This window comes from Eleutherodactylus coqui, chromosome 2 (assembly GCF_035609145.1).
Source record: "Eleutherodactylus coqui strain aEleCoq1 chromosome 2, aEleCoq1.hap1, whole genome shotgun sequence".
Lineage (NCBI taxonomy): Eukaryota > Metazoa > Chordata > Amphibia > Anura > Eleutherodactylidae > Eleutherodactylus > Eleutherodactylus coqui.
The window spans coordinates 204268202-204283314 of NC_089838.1; the positions used below are offsets into that span (position 1 = coordinate 204268202).

The 15113-nt window shown below is 45.1% G+C and overlaps 1 protein-coding gene across 6 annotated transcripts in view; it reads right to left on the reverse strand.

The window, feature by feature from the left end:
• Positions 1-15113, reverse strand: part of KTI12 (KTI12 chromatin associated homolog) — a 53075-nt gene that overhangs the window by 12673 nt on the left and 25289 nt on the right. For all 6 annotated transcript variants that reach the window (XM_066592268.1, XM_066592266.1, XM_066592269.1 and 3 more), the window contains exons 5-7: positions 13655-13710; positions 5094-5173; positions 2687-2846 (exon numbers count right to left, since the gene is read on the reverse strand). In XM_066592268.1, the coding sequence (XP_066448365.1) occupies positions 2687-2846; positions 5094-5173; positions 13655-13710 (296 nt within the window). The remainder of the gene's footprint in view (positions 1-2686; positions 2847-5093; positions 5174-13654; positions 13711-15113) is intronic.

A 15113-nucleotide genomic window follows, 5' to 3' on the forward strand; every position in this document is an offset into this window, starting at 1 on the left:
GGGGAGGGACAACTGTGTCAGATTACTCCACGCGACCCGTTTTGCCCAGCATCATAAGATCCCGCTGGCGCTGGTGGGTACCGACGCGGAAAAAGCCTTCGATCGGGTTGATTGGAAGTATATGGATCGAGCCTTACATCACTTTAACATCCCAGAGGAGTTTATCCGCGCAATTTTTACTCTTTATACATGCCCTTACGCTAGGCTTAAAATTAATGACACTCTCTCCCCTCCCTTCGACATAAGAAACGGCACTCGGCAGGGATGCCCTTTGTCCCCCTCTCTATTTATCTTAGCTCTAGAGCCGTTGCTCCTAAAGATACGTCAGGACCAAGCGGTCAGGGGCTTATTAATTGGGAACTATTCACTCCACACAGCGGCTTTTGCCGATGATATTATTTTCTTGATAACAGACCCACAGAAAAGTCTCCCCCGTCTCACCAAGCTACTAGAGGACTTTGGTTCCGTCTCAAATTTTAAGATTAATTTTTCGAAATCGACAGTACTGAACATCTCAATTCCCGAAAGCCAGTGCAAACTCTTAAGGACCAATTCTCCATTCACTTGGTCATCTGACACGATGGACTATCTCGGTATTAAACTTACCAAGAGAGCGGAGGACTTATATAAAGAAAATTTCATCCCGCTGTTGAACCAAATCAAACTCCTCCTCAAATCCTACGATGTACCAGCCACATCGTGGTTTGGTAGAAAAAATATTATTAAAGCTTACATTCTTCCTATCATTCTATACAGGATTAGAATGATCCCCATACATCTCCCAACAAACTTCTTTAAGTCTTTACGCATGGCCCTCTCGGGTTTTGTGTGGAGGCAGAGGAGGCCAAGGCTAGCATATAAACTATTAACAAAGAGAAGCTCCGAGGGGGGAATTGATCTTCCTGATATTTATGAGTTCTACCGAGCAGCTCAACTTCGTTATTGGATCGATCTAACCCAAGGTCATAACGACGCTCTTTTATCTGTAATGGTGGAGGGCTACAGTAATGTCAACTTACCAGTAGACCTTTGGCTGCCATCAGGGTCCTGTTACAAAACAAAAACTTTCAACCCACTTCTCAGAGGTCCTTGTGGCGTCTGGGACGAGCTTAAGTCGACATTGGCTCCTGATCCCTCACCCATCCTCCCATTGCACACTATTACCAAATTACTGGGCTGTCCTCCAGATCCGGGCATCTCCTCGGTGTGGAAGAAGTTTAGTACATTCGCGTTAGCTGACCTACAATCACTTGCCCACCTTCGCCCAACAGAGATATTGAGTAGCCTACTACCGTCTGAAAATTTTTCCTTTCTCCACCGAGCCCATATCTTAGGGATATTCGGTGCTTTCCTGAAGGCACATAAATCGACTAGACCAAGGACCCCTTTTGAGAAGGCCCTGGGGGATAATAAAACTAAGCTCAAAAAAATTTCGTTCCTACGGAAAAACTTCATAACTCCCCCAGTGCTCTACAAACCAGCGTTCATTTCCTCGTGGGAAAAAGAGCTGAACATTTCTCTCTCTTCTAACGAAGTAGAGTCAATCCTCAATACGTCCTATGGGATCTCACCATGTGTCCTAGCTCAGGAAGCGCATTTTAAATTACTAGCTAGATGGTACCGGACCCCTCAATGGCTGTACGAACATGGCCTCGCAACTCAGCAAACGTGCTGGAGATGTGACGGTGCGACGGGATCATACCTCCATCTATGGTGGACATGCCCTAAAATTTCCCCCTTCTGGAGGAAAGTTGAAATAATCATCCAGAATATCTATCCAAATCTCCGACTATCTCCTGATATGGTCCTTATATGGAGACCGTCACCCAACTTCCAACCTAGGAAAAACAAACTACTCTCCTTCTTATTTGACTCGGCCAAATCTTTAATTCCTCACTTATGGAGACAAAATATATCTCCAACACTTAGACAATGGAAGGACAGGTTGGACAATCTCTTTAATCTGGAGGAACTACATAGTTGGTCCACAAATACACACGACAAATTTACCGAAACCTGGACTCCTTGGATCAGTCTGCGGCAGTTGGCGTGTTGGGACGATTGAGACGAAGGCTGACCCGCCCTCACTGTGACTCGAGGCTGTACCTTACCCGGTAAGACACGTTCTTCTGCCTCTCCCCTCCCAGGTATGCTATTCCTAAGATACCTCCCCTTCTCCGGTTCTCTTTTCCCCCCCCCCTCTCTCCCTCCCCTCTCTCTATGTTAGTCCGTAGAAGTGTAGTAAGGATGCTTCCTTTTTTCTTTTACCCGGGATACGTTCGAGCTACCCTTGAGTACCAGGCGCTAAGCTCAAGCCCATGATACAGTTACGTTTCACACCCTCTTAGCCTTATATTGTCTGGTTCCGCATAGCAGTACACTAAGGCAACGGTGGAACGACCCATAATGTATATATAGCAACCTGAATGCATCCTAATAAGTAATGTAAGTCGATTGTATGTTATCCCCTTATTCTGTCTGTTTATTACAAAAGTTTAATAAAAAATTTGATTTAAAAAAAAACAAAAAAACTAGAATTTGTTGCTGAACACCGTAGAACACCCAAGACAAGTCAACTGTGTTCAGAGTGTACTGCCACATTACTTTTTTGTCCCCCTTCATTGAGTCAACATGTATTTGGCCACTTTTACATCTTATAAGTAAAAAGCAATTGTGAATTACACACCGTTTGTGTAGACTGGTTAGGTGGAGGTGCTTTCCTGTGGAAAATTGCATTACTGATATGTTCCAGTGGCAGCAGGTCATCCTTTTGTACAGTAAAGAGAGGGCTGTCCCAGCGATTTCGAGAATCTGGAGCCTCAAACCTCTGCACCAAAGCATCAAACCTGCCAAAAGAGAGACAGATCAAAATCGGCAAAAGAATAAAGTAATGTGCATGACCAGATGTATACAACAGTATACCAAAGACAAGCTAAGTAGTAATAATACTCTGAAGGAAATTGAGCTGGTGCCCAATACAAAAGCCTTTAAAAGGGAATCTGTCACCCGTATTCAAGTGCCATTAAGACGCAATGATTATCGCTCAAAATTCACTCAAAAGCCGTCTTTTGAGCGATAATCGTTGTCTAAATTTGCGTCCATTGTGCAGTTTTCGTTAACAATTCGCTCATAGTTGTCTTTCAGCAAGCTGGAAGATAACGATGAGTCTCATCAGGACCATGCACAGTTCTCAGCGGGCTACCACTGATACTCTTGTTTCAGCTGGTATCCCACTCAGAGAACACAGCAGGACTATGCAGAAGACTGCACTCCAGCTCTGTCTTGTAGAGACCGCTCAGAGTGCTCAGCTGTATACCAGCTGAGCACTCCGTGAACACAGCAGGAGTATGCAGAAGACAGCGCTCCAGCTCTGTTCTGCATACCCTGCTCGGAGCGCTCAGTGGGATAGCAGCTGAGTGCTCCGTGAACACAGCAGGACTATGCAGAAGACAGTGCTCCAGCTGTGTTCTGTATACCCCGCTCCGAGCGCTCAGCTGTATACCAGCTGAGCGCTCCGAGAACACAGCAGCTTTATACGGAAGACAGCACTCCAGTTGTCTTCTGTATACACCGGGAGACTTCATTTACACACTAATCAGCTCTTAAGTAGCTTATGCAAAGTGAAAGCTAAAAACTGTCACTCAAACTGCCGTTTGAGCAAATTTTGAGTGATCATCTTACAGTGTAAATTAACACAACGATTATCGCTCAACTGATTGCCTTTGAGTGAATTTTGAGCGATAATCATTATTAGTCCAATAAGCTAAGTTTATGGGCTGAAAGTAGGTAACCGACTGAGTTCAGGGATTTAAATGTGAAACATGTCTCCCTTGTGATGCGATCACTGAAAGCTGCTGTTAAATTCATTGACTGGCGCTCGCTAAGTAGTCCGCCTGGTCTAAATTTTATAATAGGCGGACTATTTAGCAGCACTGCTCAATACATTGCAGTGACGGCTTCCAGCGCAGACAACGGGGGAACGACGGGGAAGGTAAGTATAACACTTACATCTCCAGACTGAGCAGGTCATATTCTTTAAGCCCAAAAGCTTAGCTCTTAGGCCTAAAAGTAGGTGACAAAAGTCTCATTAAAGAACACACAAAATTAATTCTTGCACATTTCTAGAATAGAAAATAGAATGAGCTTTTCCTATCATTATTTGGAACATTGCACTTATTGGAAGGACACTCCCAAAGGTTGAATTTAATTACATTCCAGTTCTATCTTGAAGACTCAGAAACCCTAATCAGTCCCATATTAAGTGGACACTGCTTCCGCTCCTTACACAACGCCTGTTTAAGTCCAAAAGAGGTCTCAAAATGTCTAAAGTGAAATATTAAAAATAAATGTCCTTCAAGGCAACTGTAATTGTATATGCAAAAATACAAGCCGAGCCAGGATATAAACCCTTGACTTTGTTACTCTGACCACAGAGTGGATGAGTATTTTTTCTCAGCCTTTTTATACTCTGTGCTGTATGTAATACAGCAGTTACCATAATTGTATTAAATATTAACAAGAAGGAAAAGCGATACAATTGTTTTTAGAACAAGCCGCTTTAAATTGAAAATGACTTGATATTCTGGATGCCTCAAACTAATCCCTAAACATCTGAAAATCTTTCTCCCTCATCTGCAATTCAAAGAGTTCCATGTTGAAATAAAAGACGTACAAGAATTCCAGCAGCCGTTGATGGTGGCTTTGAACTAATTCAGAAATCTGTACAACCCCCCAGAGAGAGGCTTACGGTACCACGCATTTTAAACCCTCTTCTAATGAATTATTCTCTGTTTGCCTTCAAGGCCAAATTATTTTTATTTTTTTTTCATATTGGTCTTGAAAAACAAACGGAGAAAGTAGTCCAATACAGAAAATGGAATGTAGATAGCTATGTGTTTATAGCACCATTTATAGTCTAAATATTAGTTGTAAATAAGCGGTCCTTCACTGTAGAATTATGACAATGGTCTTTCTATAACCAAAAAGTTTTTATCTACATCAATGTTGGAGAGTTTGTTTCAAAGGTTCTATTATTGGAATGACAGAACTGTGAAATTAGTAACAAAGTGGCAGTCTGGGCTTCTATCACTTACACTGCCTGTGTATATTGCTCATCTTGGGGTCTGTCCTGGTTCCAGCTGGAGCTGATGTCCGGAGACGTTAGGCAATGAATCTGCAATAACACAAGAGTATTGGTCTCACACAATATTTCATTATCACCCCTTATCATGTCCTAAGATTAGGTCCTCAGGATAAACACAGAGTATAATGCAGACTTAATTAGGACTAGAATCTATACAAAGACAAGATGACATCTCAGGTATATATAGAAGACTCAGGTGATAATTGGAATATCCATTATATTCACACTGCAAAACCAAAACCGCAGAATTAAAATGTCCAAATCAACGGGTCAATCCTTTTCACACACCGGCAGGCAGAAGCTTGAAATGCTGTACAAATTTTACATCCCTATTCTTTTGCAATTACTTCCCATATTTTAAAAATGAGTTTAAATTATTTATTACTACTGCTAGAGGGCTTATTTAGACGGGCGTATATCAGTCGGGTTTTCATGCCTGGCCGATATACGCTGCCCCTCACTGCAAGGGGGGGAGACAGGAGCTAGTGCACTGAGCTCCCCTCCCCTCTCAACACTGTTTGCAATGGAAGGGGCGGAACTTTGTTATGGAGACATCCGGAGTTTAAAAGGCCCATTTTATACGCAACGATTATCGCTCAAAAGCCATCTTTTGAGTGATAATCGTTGTGTGTAAATGTGTGCCCATCGTGCACTTACCATGCACTTTTCGTCCATCGCCAAGTTCAGATCAACTAAAAAAAAATAAATCAGTCGTCCCTGATAAGAGGGATGACATGTTGTGGTCTCCGCGGGTGATGCTGCTAACATTCTTTCAGCTGCTGTCCTGCTGGAGAACAATAGTGATGTATTTAGAGAACAGACCACCCAGTTGTTCTCTAAATACATGCAAAGTTAGCTGATGATGGGCTGATTAGCCCATTAGTAGCTAATGCAAAATGATCGCTCAAAACTGTCAGTTTCTGACGAATTTTGAGCGATCATCTGTGTGTGTAAATGGGGCTTCAGGAAAAGCAAGAGAATAAAATTTTGAATTGTGGTGAGATAGGGGAATTACACAGATACAGCATCTGCTTCACCATAGAAAACCTAGATACAAATTACCCCCATTGCCTTTTTACATCCCTGCATCCTAGCTAAGTGGGCTTTAATCCTCAGGGATGTAAAAGTGGGAATTTTTCTTAAAAAATAATTCCCTTTCTTGAAGGCATCATGACAGCCTACATCTGGAGGTTGCTCACCTGCTGACCTGATGGAACAGGAAGAGGCAGAACATAAAAGGCACCTCCCCTCCACCAAACACCAGTGCGTTCCAAACAACCACAGTGACAGTATACTTAACCAGAAGGTGTGTTTTATTGGCACCACACACCTTAGACAAAGAAATCATAAGCATACACATTACCTCAAGTGTTAAACAAACAAGGGTAACCGTGTCGGTAGGGGGGGGAAAAGCCCGTATGCTGTCATGATGCCTTCAAGAAAGGGAATTATCGGTAAGAAAAATTCCCGTTTTCCCTCCGACATCATGACAGCATACATCTGGAGGAATACCAAATAACTGGCATGGGCTTTTTTAGGGAGGGATTACTGCTTGAAGCACCTTCCTCCCGAAGGTTGCATCCTCACTAGATTTTAATGTCCAGCCTATAAGGTTTAATAAACGTATGACTAGAAGTCCACGTGGCTGCGTTACAAATCTGTTCGATTGAGGCGTGCGCTCTTTCTGCCCAGGAAAATGCCACCACCCGAGTAAAGTGGGTTTTCAAACCTTCTGGGGGAGGAATGCCCCTGGCCTTGTAAGCCTCCTGGATGGCTCTTCTGAGCCACCTGGCTATTGAATCTCTAGAAGTAGCCTTCCCTTTGGCCTGCCCCTGAAATTGAACGAAAGTTTGTCAAACTTTCTGCAACTTTCCGTTGCCTCAAGGTACGCTAATGCAGCTCATTTAACGTCAAGATTATGGAGCCTCTGCTCCTTTTCGTTTTTAAAATTTAGACAAAGGCTGTAATGACTATTGGCTGGCCTCCGTGGAAGTCTGACAAGACTTTGGGTTGGAGGGAAGGGTCTAAGGAGAATACGATCTCATCGGGGTGTATAGTCATATATGGGGCCCTTTGCGAAAGGGCATGAATTTCACCCACGCACATAGCCGACATAACTGCCACAAGGTGGGCTACCGTGTACGTCAGCAAGGCGATGGATGGGTTTCTAATAGGTTCAAACGGGGAAAATCGCAGAAGGCCTGAAGGACTATAGTCAGATCCCAGGGGGGGGGCACCATCAGCCTTATGAATCGATGCAGTCTACTCGCCCTTCTAGGAAATTTCCTGATCCCCTTGTGCTCAGCAAGCACGAGATCAAAGAATGCCCTCAAAGCCACTACTTGGGCTTTGAGGGAATCTGGACTCAACCCTTATCCGGGCCTGCCTGGACGAAATTTAAAATTTTTTACGAATGTCTGATTGGATGTCCTGACCCATCCATTCTGAGAATTTTTTCCCGACTTTGGAATAAATCTTTTCCATCGAGGGCATAAGGCTCTCGCAATTAGTGGAAACCCTATTAGATGATAGACCCTTTTCTAAGAATTTTACCCGTTCAAGATCCAGACTCTAAGCCTGAACTTGTGAACCTCCGGGTAGAGGAGAGGACCCTGCAGCAATAGGTCCAGTCTTGACGGAAGATGGAGAGGCTCTCCCACTGACAGATCTCAGGAGAGGAAACCAAGGTCTTTTGGGCCAATAAGGCGCTACTAACGTTACTGACAGCCTTGGCCGCAGTAATTTTTTTAGGAGTGGCGGAATCAGGGGTAAAGGGGAAAAAGCGTAAGCCAAGTCCCAAACCCAGGGGTTAGAGGGGGCGCCCGTGCCTAAGGCTTGTTTCTCCGAGTCTCGGGAAAAGAGAAGACGGCAATTGGTATTTGCGCTTCACGCAAGCAAAACGATTTCGGGTACCCCCCATTTGTCCCGAGTAGGCTAAACACTTCGGGATGGAGTCCCCACTCTCCTGCGTCCACTTTCTTCCTGCTTAGAAAGCCCGCGACTGAATTCTCGGCTCCTTTTATACGGAAGGCCGACAGCGACTTAGTTGTGAGTTCCGCCCGTTGAAGGAATCTTCCCGCCAAATGCTGAAGTAGAGGATTCCTGGTGGTACCCTGGTGGCGAATGAGTGGCACTGCCATCATGTTATCGGAAAAAATCCTCACATGCTTCATCCCTAAACGGTTTGCAGGCTACGTCGGGTTTCCCAAACCTCATTACGTTCTCTAACGTTAGATAACCTGGATCTCTCATGAGGGTCCTATGTACCCTGTATATGGCCACCTTCAAAGGTGACCCCTCACCCTTTTGCGCTGGCATCAGTTATCGCGGGGTCCCCATTAAAAGGTTGTCTGAGGACAACCGCCAGCGGAGTGAGGATCTAGCCCTAGTGGAAATAGGGATTGTTCTGTCAAGTGAGGACTGACTTGTCCCCATTCTGGAGGATAAGTGTCTGGAGATCACCGCTGTGGAACTGGGCCCAGGGAACCACTCCAATGCATGAAGTCATTAGCCCCAGGATTCGCATCGCCTCTTATTGAAACTGTAGATTTTTTATATAGAGCAGAACATTCTCTAGAATGAGCTGTTTCCTTAGAGGAGGAAGGGACGAACATTGGAGACGAAAATCCAAAATGACTCCCAGGAATTTTTTCCTGGTGTCAGGATCCATGTTGGATTTCAAATCATTAATGATCCAGCTCAGACCCTTAGATAGCTGAAGCGTGGACCCCCAGTGTGACCTCAGAATAGTGAGGGGATCTGCCACCAGCAGGGAACCATCTACTGAGCTATGCCCCCTTCCAGATGGGGGATGATGATAATCCCGCGATTGTGCAGAAAGGCTACCATTTCAATCACCCCTTTGGAGAAGATCCGTGAAGCAGAGGAGATTCCAAAGGAAAGACGCCATTCTCAGCGCAAATTTAGGAACTTTTTGTGAGTTGACATAACTGGGGATGTGATAATACTCATCCTTTATGTCAATCGTAGCCATAACGTTATCCCTACCAATCAGGGGGGTTGCGGTTCTGATAGTCTCCGTCGGTGGGAGCCATCTGGTTGGGAACCAGAAAGAGAGGGGAGTAAAACCCTTTCCCCCATTCCGTCTTAGGGATGGGGATAACTGCACCGATATCCAGCACGATTTGTTCACCCTTAAGTAGAGCCTGCTCTAGGGTTGGTGCCAGGATGACGGTTGCGGTGGAACCGGAAGCCCTACTTGGACCCAGGCCCACACAGTCTGAGGTTAAAATGAATCTATTTGGAGGGCGGGGTTCTAGCTCAAATCTTGTACCCCTCCGTCACCAGGCCTGCGCTTGTGGGATCGATTCCTGTCATTGGGATCGTTTCCCAGCGTGTGGTAGGCACCGTCAGTAGCTATGTTTCTCCAACTAGTGCACAAGTGAACTAATCTTCTGCGGGCATGAAGATGCAGGTTGAGGGACAACAGTAAGAGCCTTACCGCTTCCTCCGGTCTTTCCATTCCTCACTTATGTTGTAGACGAGGGACATGGAATTAAGGCGCTTTTTGCGGGATCTGATGACTAGCCGCCCCGAAAGGGTAGGGTACACAACCTATTTTTGGAGGTTATGTCTCTTGACCACTACTTTACCCCTGAATGACGGCCGCAGTGGTGCCGGAAAGCCCGTCCTTGGACCCAGGCCCACGCAGTCTCCGGTTAGCTCCCAGATGAGGTACTTCCCACTGGGGCAACCGGGGCTGGCAGAAGAGATGCTCGTGTTGGATAGGGCTGCCACGCGGGTTCCAAAGCGGACCGTAGAAGCTGACCTAGTCAAACCGCCATAGAGCGAGCCACCAAGGTGGCCGCAATATTAGCTTTATAATGAAGCTGGATGTGGACCAAGCCTTACGCATGGTCATGTCTACTTTGTTGTCCATGGAGTCCTTTAAGTGGGACGTATCCTCAGATGGTAGTCCAGTTCTTTTAGTGTCAACATTTGGCGTCTCCTCAAGGATAGCCACTTCATTGTCTGCAAATAAAGGACACTCCTAAAATTCTTTTAGAAATTAACGGAGCTTGATCCATACAATTCCAATCATTAAGGATCAATGATTTAAGTGCTTTACAGGGAATGTAGATTTACGTTGTGGAAGCAGACTCGCAACATGACGTCCTGCACAGTGCAAGGTTTCTCTGTTAGCGTTTTTTCGAAAACGAGATATTTTTTCTCCCCCTGCGACACTTCCAAGATCTTTAAGATCAAATTCTTCTGCCATGTCAGAGTCGGACTCTAACACTGCCGGAGCAGACCCTCTTGTGGCCCCTAAGGGCCCTGGTTGGAGGTCCGAGAGGTAGGACTGTTTCTTCCCGGACAACTGACTGGATTTCAGACATGGGGGAAGATTTTTCTTCCTGCAGAATTTTCGCTGAGCAGGAAGCGCATAATGTTTTAGAATAGGAGTCGTCAAGTTTTGTAAGCATACAGGACGCTTTTTACTTCTCCTCCTAGCCGCCCTAGGTTTTTGAGTATCCCTGTCGTACATGACAAGGGAGAGCTCTGTTAGTAAGGGCAGTGTAGTGCAGGTGTCTGTAGGTTGGCCCACAGGACCACTTACAGTTTGGAGATTCTCTGGGTCCTCTCTTGGCCGACATCCTGCACTTGTGGGATCCATTCCTGTCCTTAGAATAGATTCCTAGTGTGAAAAGAAAAAACACCAGCCGCCTGGTGCAGGGGCTTTAAATTTTGAATCTGGTGCCAAGCCGCACCAGGCCACGCCCCTTTGTGTGCTCCATCGAGGCCACGCCCTCTTGCGGAGTGTCTGGCGTCACACTCCTTGTGTTTCGCCCGCTACAGCCGGGACCCAGAGATGGCGGTCGCCGACTGGTTGACGGCCGCGGTGGTGCCGGAAAGTCCATCCTTGGACCCAGGCCCATGCAGTCCCCGATTCGCACCCAGATGAGGTACTTCCCACTGGGGCAAGCGGGGCTGCCAGAAGATGATATCTTAGAGATGGCGGCCGCCGCCTGAATGACGGCTGCAGTGGTGCTGGAAAGCCCGTCCTTGGACCCAGGCCCACGCAGTCCCCGGTTAGCTCCCAGATGAGGTACTTCCCACTGGGGCAACCGGGGCTGCCAGAAGAGATGCCGACGCTCACCGGTAAGTCCTGGAACCTCCGGCATGGGACAGCATCGCTGGAGCTCTGCCGCTGCTGTCCTGGAGGGACAGGAAAAGCACTGGTGTTTGGTGGAGGGGAGGTGCCTTTTATGTTCTGCCTCTTCCTGTCCCATCAGGTCAGCAGGTGAGCAACCTCCAGATGTATGCTGTCATGATGTCTGAGGGAAAACATGCTTCCTCTGAAGATTAAAGCCACATGGGCTGTGGAAGCGACAGCTCCATGCTACCGAAGATAGACAACAACCTGGAGCTGTCATGGGGGGGGGGGGCAACGGGAAGGCTGCCCCGATCATGCAATCGACGCTATCCAATGGCCTGTGATCGTGATCCAATGGATAGGGGCAATCACGGAAAAGTTTTTAAAAAAGTAAAAAAAGGTTAAAGTTTCAACTCCCCTCAAGGATCGGATCCATGAGGGAAGATGAAAATACTCACCCCTGTCCTCCTTGATGTCCCGTCGCAATATGGTCCTTCCAAGACCTTACGTAGTCTTTGGGTGCGTGTGCAGAAGGGCTCGCGCCTTGGAGAGATTTTAAATCCCTCTGCTCCCGGCCAGCATGAGTAGCCGGGAGCAAAGAGATATTACTGGGGACCACTGTATGCGATTACCAGTCATATGATCACTGTAATCCAATGGATAACAGTGATCATGTAAAGTTAAGAGAAAAAAAAAAGATTTAAAAAAAGTTTGTTTCATTCCCCCTCACGGATCATATGCGTAAAAGGAGGATGAAATTACATACCCAAGGCCCCCAGATTTATCCGCGGACCTTACCACGGCTTCTGCGCACGTCATCAAAATGGTGGACGCATGCGCAAAAGCCGCAGATTGCCTGAGTAATTTAAATTCTTCCTGCTCCTGGCTACCAAACATAGCAGAGAACCTGGAGATTTCACGGGGGGCCGCGATACGCGTACCCTGATCGCCGCTATCCAATGGATAACTGCAATCATGTAAAAGTTAAAAAAAAAGTTAAAATTTCACCTCCCGTCACGGATCCAATCCATGAGGGGAGGTGAAATTACTTACCTAGGGCCTCCAGTGATGTCCCCCGACGGGATCTTTATCCATGGACCTTTCCCCAACTGCGGCGCATGCGCCCGTTGGCAAAATTGCGGACACAAACCAGAAGCTGGGGAGGGCCCAGAAAATTTAAAATCTCCTTGCTGCTGGCTACTAAAAGGTATGGGGCTCTACAACTGTACAATGGGACCTAAAACACCTTCAAGCACGTCTGTTTTGAAAGCCTCCGGCTGCTCCTTTCGGTTTGGGCCCAGTTGTGCATACAGACATAAGATTAGGGCCACATTGGGTATATTTCTGAACCCAGGACAAACAGAGGTATCCATTTTGTGCACTATAGAAAAAAAAAATTTCTTAAAAAGGACATTTGCAAAAATATTAAATTGTATTTTTTCTCCTCTAAATTTCATCATTGCCTGAAAAAAAAAAAAAAAAACTGTGGGGTCAAAATACTCATGACATCCCTCAGTGAATACATTAAGGGGTGTAGTTTGTAAAATGGGGTCATTTGTCAGGATATCTATCATTCTGATACCTATGAGCCTTTGAAATCTTGGCTTGTGTAGAAAACAAAATGTTGAAAAGAAATGTTAAATTCGTACATCTCCTAAATGGAGACAACCAGTTTCAGTGCCACTGCTTTTTAAGTGTACAAATGGGCATACAAATTGGATCATTGAGCACTGGAAAAACATTGCCTGTCAAGTGAATCCAGATTTCTGTTGATAATGCTGGTCAGCATGAATTGATGAACCCTTCCTGTCAGCCGGTCAGAGTATGTTAGTACCTCCATCTAATTTGTGGCAACTGCAAGAAGCTTCCTGTCTGCACGGGCAATATTCCTGCAGAAGGATTTCAATACCCAGTAAAACCTGTGCCACAATAAATTGCTGTAGTTCTGAAAGCCAAAGGCAGTCCAACATGTTACTACATGGGTGTTTTTAAGGGCCTGTTTACAGATCGATCAGATTCCCGTAGCCAGCAGGAATCTGAACGGTTATTTAGTGTAAATGCATGCCGACTGAATGATGAACAAGAATTTTTCGCTTCTCATTAGTCAGTTTATACACACATAAAACTGAATGATGGATTGACCCATGTAAACAGACAGTTGGTTATTTAGCGACGATAGTTCCTATGTAAAAGCATAGGAACAGTTATATTAGTTAAGGCGCAAGGATGATCCCACAGGCATCTGCGCCTGACAGGTCGTTCAATGCAGAAGGGCGCTAATAAAAGTGGTCATTCTACATACATTGCATTATAAATTTGTATATAAAACACAAATCTAAAAATTAATCAGCAGATTAGAAAAATATATTTATATACAAAGTAGAAGTAGGTCATACCAGGCAGTGCGGAGTCTGTGCGTGTTTAATAAGGCAAAAGAGCTCATACCTATAACCTGAAAAACAAAAGAGGAGACACAGTTGTTTGTATTGCTTTTCTATTTTACAATAAAATGAAACATTGCATTATACTTCTTGTAAGGAAACCCAGAAATATCTCCCCTTAAACTTCTTTCCTCCTTTCAACAGTTCACTTTAAAATCTGAGTAAATATATTCCATTTGAATGTATTTCGCTCATCTTTCAATAGACTGCAGGATGTTCTCTAGGTCTACACTAGCCAGGAGGAGAATAATGGAATGTGGCGCCCAATTCTGCTAAAAACTCCTGCAGGTCCTTTTACATGAAACTGAAGATGATAAAGTGTTAATGGCAATTAACACTTTATGCAAAAAGATCGCTAAATATTTCAATCGTTTGAAGGATTATTTTTGCGTGTAAAATCTTACAAGCATGGTTCTCGTTCCTATTGTTTAAATGGTCTACTGGTTTGCATACTGCGAGTTAAGGTCCTTTTACACGCAAAGATAATCTTTCAAACGTCCAAAAGATTTAGTTTTGTATTTGCATAAAGTGTTATGGCCATTGACACTATCATTTTCATTTGCATGTAAAAGGAGCTGCAGGAGTTGTTTGCAGAGCCCAGCCTATGTTTAAGCACACGCACAGCTGTGCAAACAGCTGCTGGAACATTCCATTGTTCTCCTCGCGTCTAGTGCAAACATGCCGCTAGGAGAACATGCAGTCTTTTGAAAGGTTAGCGAAATGCATTCAAATGGAATGCGTTTGCTCAGTCTTTCAGCGGCTGAATGATGGATTTTATGTGAAGTAAAATCCATCGTTCAAACTAAAAAAAAAAAAAGTGCATGATGCCCGCGTTTACATGTAACAATTATCGCTAATTTTCATCCGTTTGAATGGATTTTGAGCGATAATTGGTAAAAGGGCCTTTAATACCTCGTTTTGTCTGTTTCCTCTAACATGTAAGAAAGTGCTGAGAAATAAGTTTGCACTGTGAAAATATCAATCCTTCATATATGACTCATGTTTAAGTTATAAAATTACTGTATTAAAATGAAAACATCCGGCTTTCCATCACCACGATGGTCTCGTACATGTCCTACTGGCAATAAATCTGGCGACCGGGCAGCCACGGAAGTGTGTCAATGTTGTGGAGACATTCCTGTGCCCCCCTTGTGTGTGTGTGGCCGAGCATTACCCTGCTGGAAATACCCCTTGGAAGCCGCCATGAGAGGAACACGTGGCTGCAGGATGTCCTAAACATATCACTGAGCTGTCATTGTCCCTCGTACCACTACTAGAGGTAAACGACTGTCATATGCGACAGCCTCCCAGACCATCACACTAGCAGTGGATGCCGTGTGCCGCTGCACAGCAAAGCAGAATTGAGGAGTTCACCCTAATGTCTCCAAACACAAACATAGCCGTCGTAAGTGCC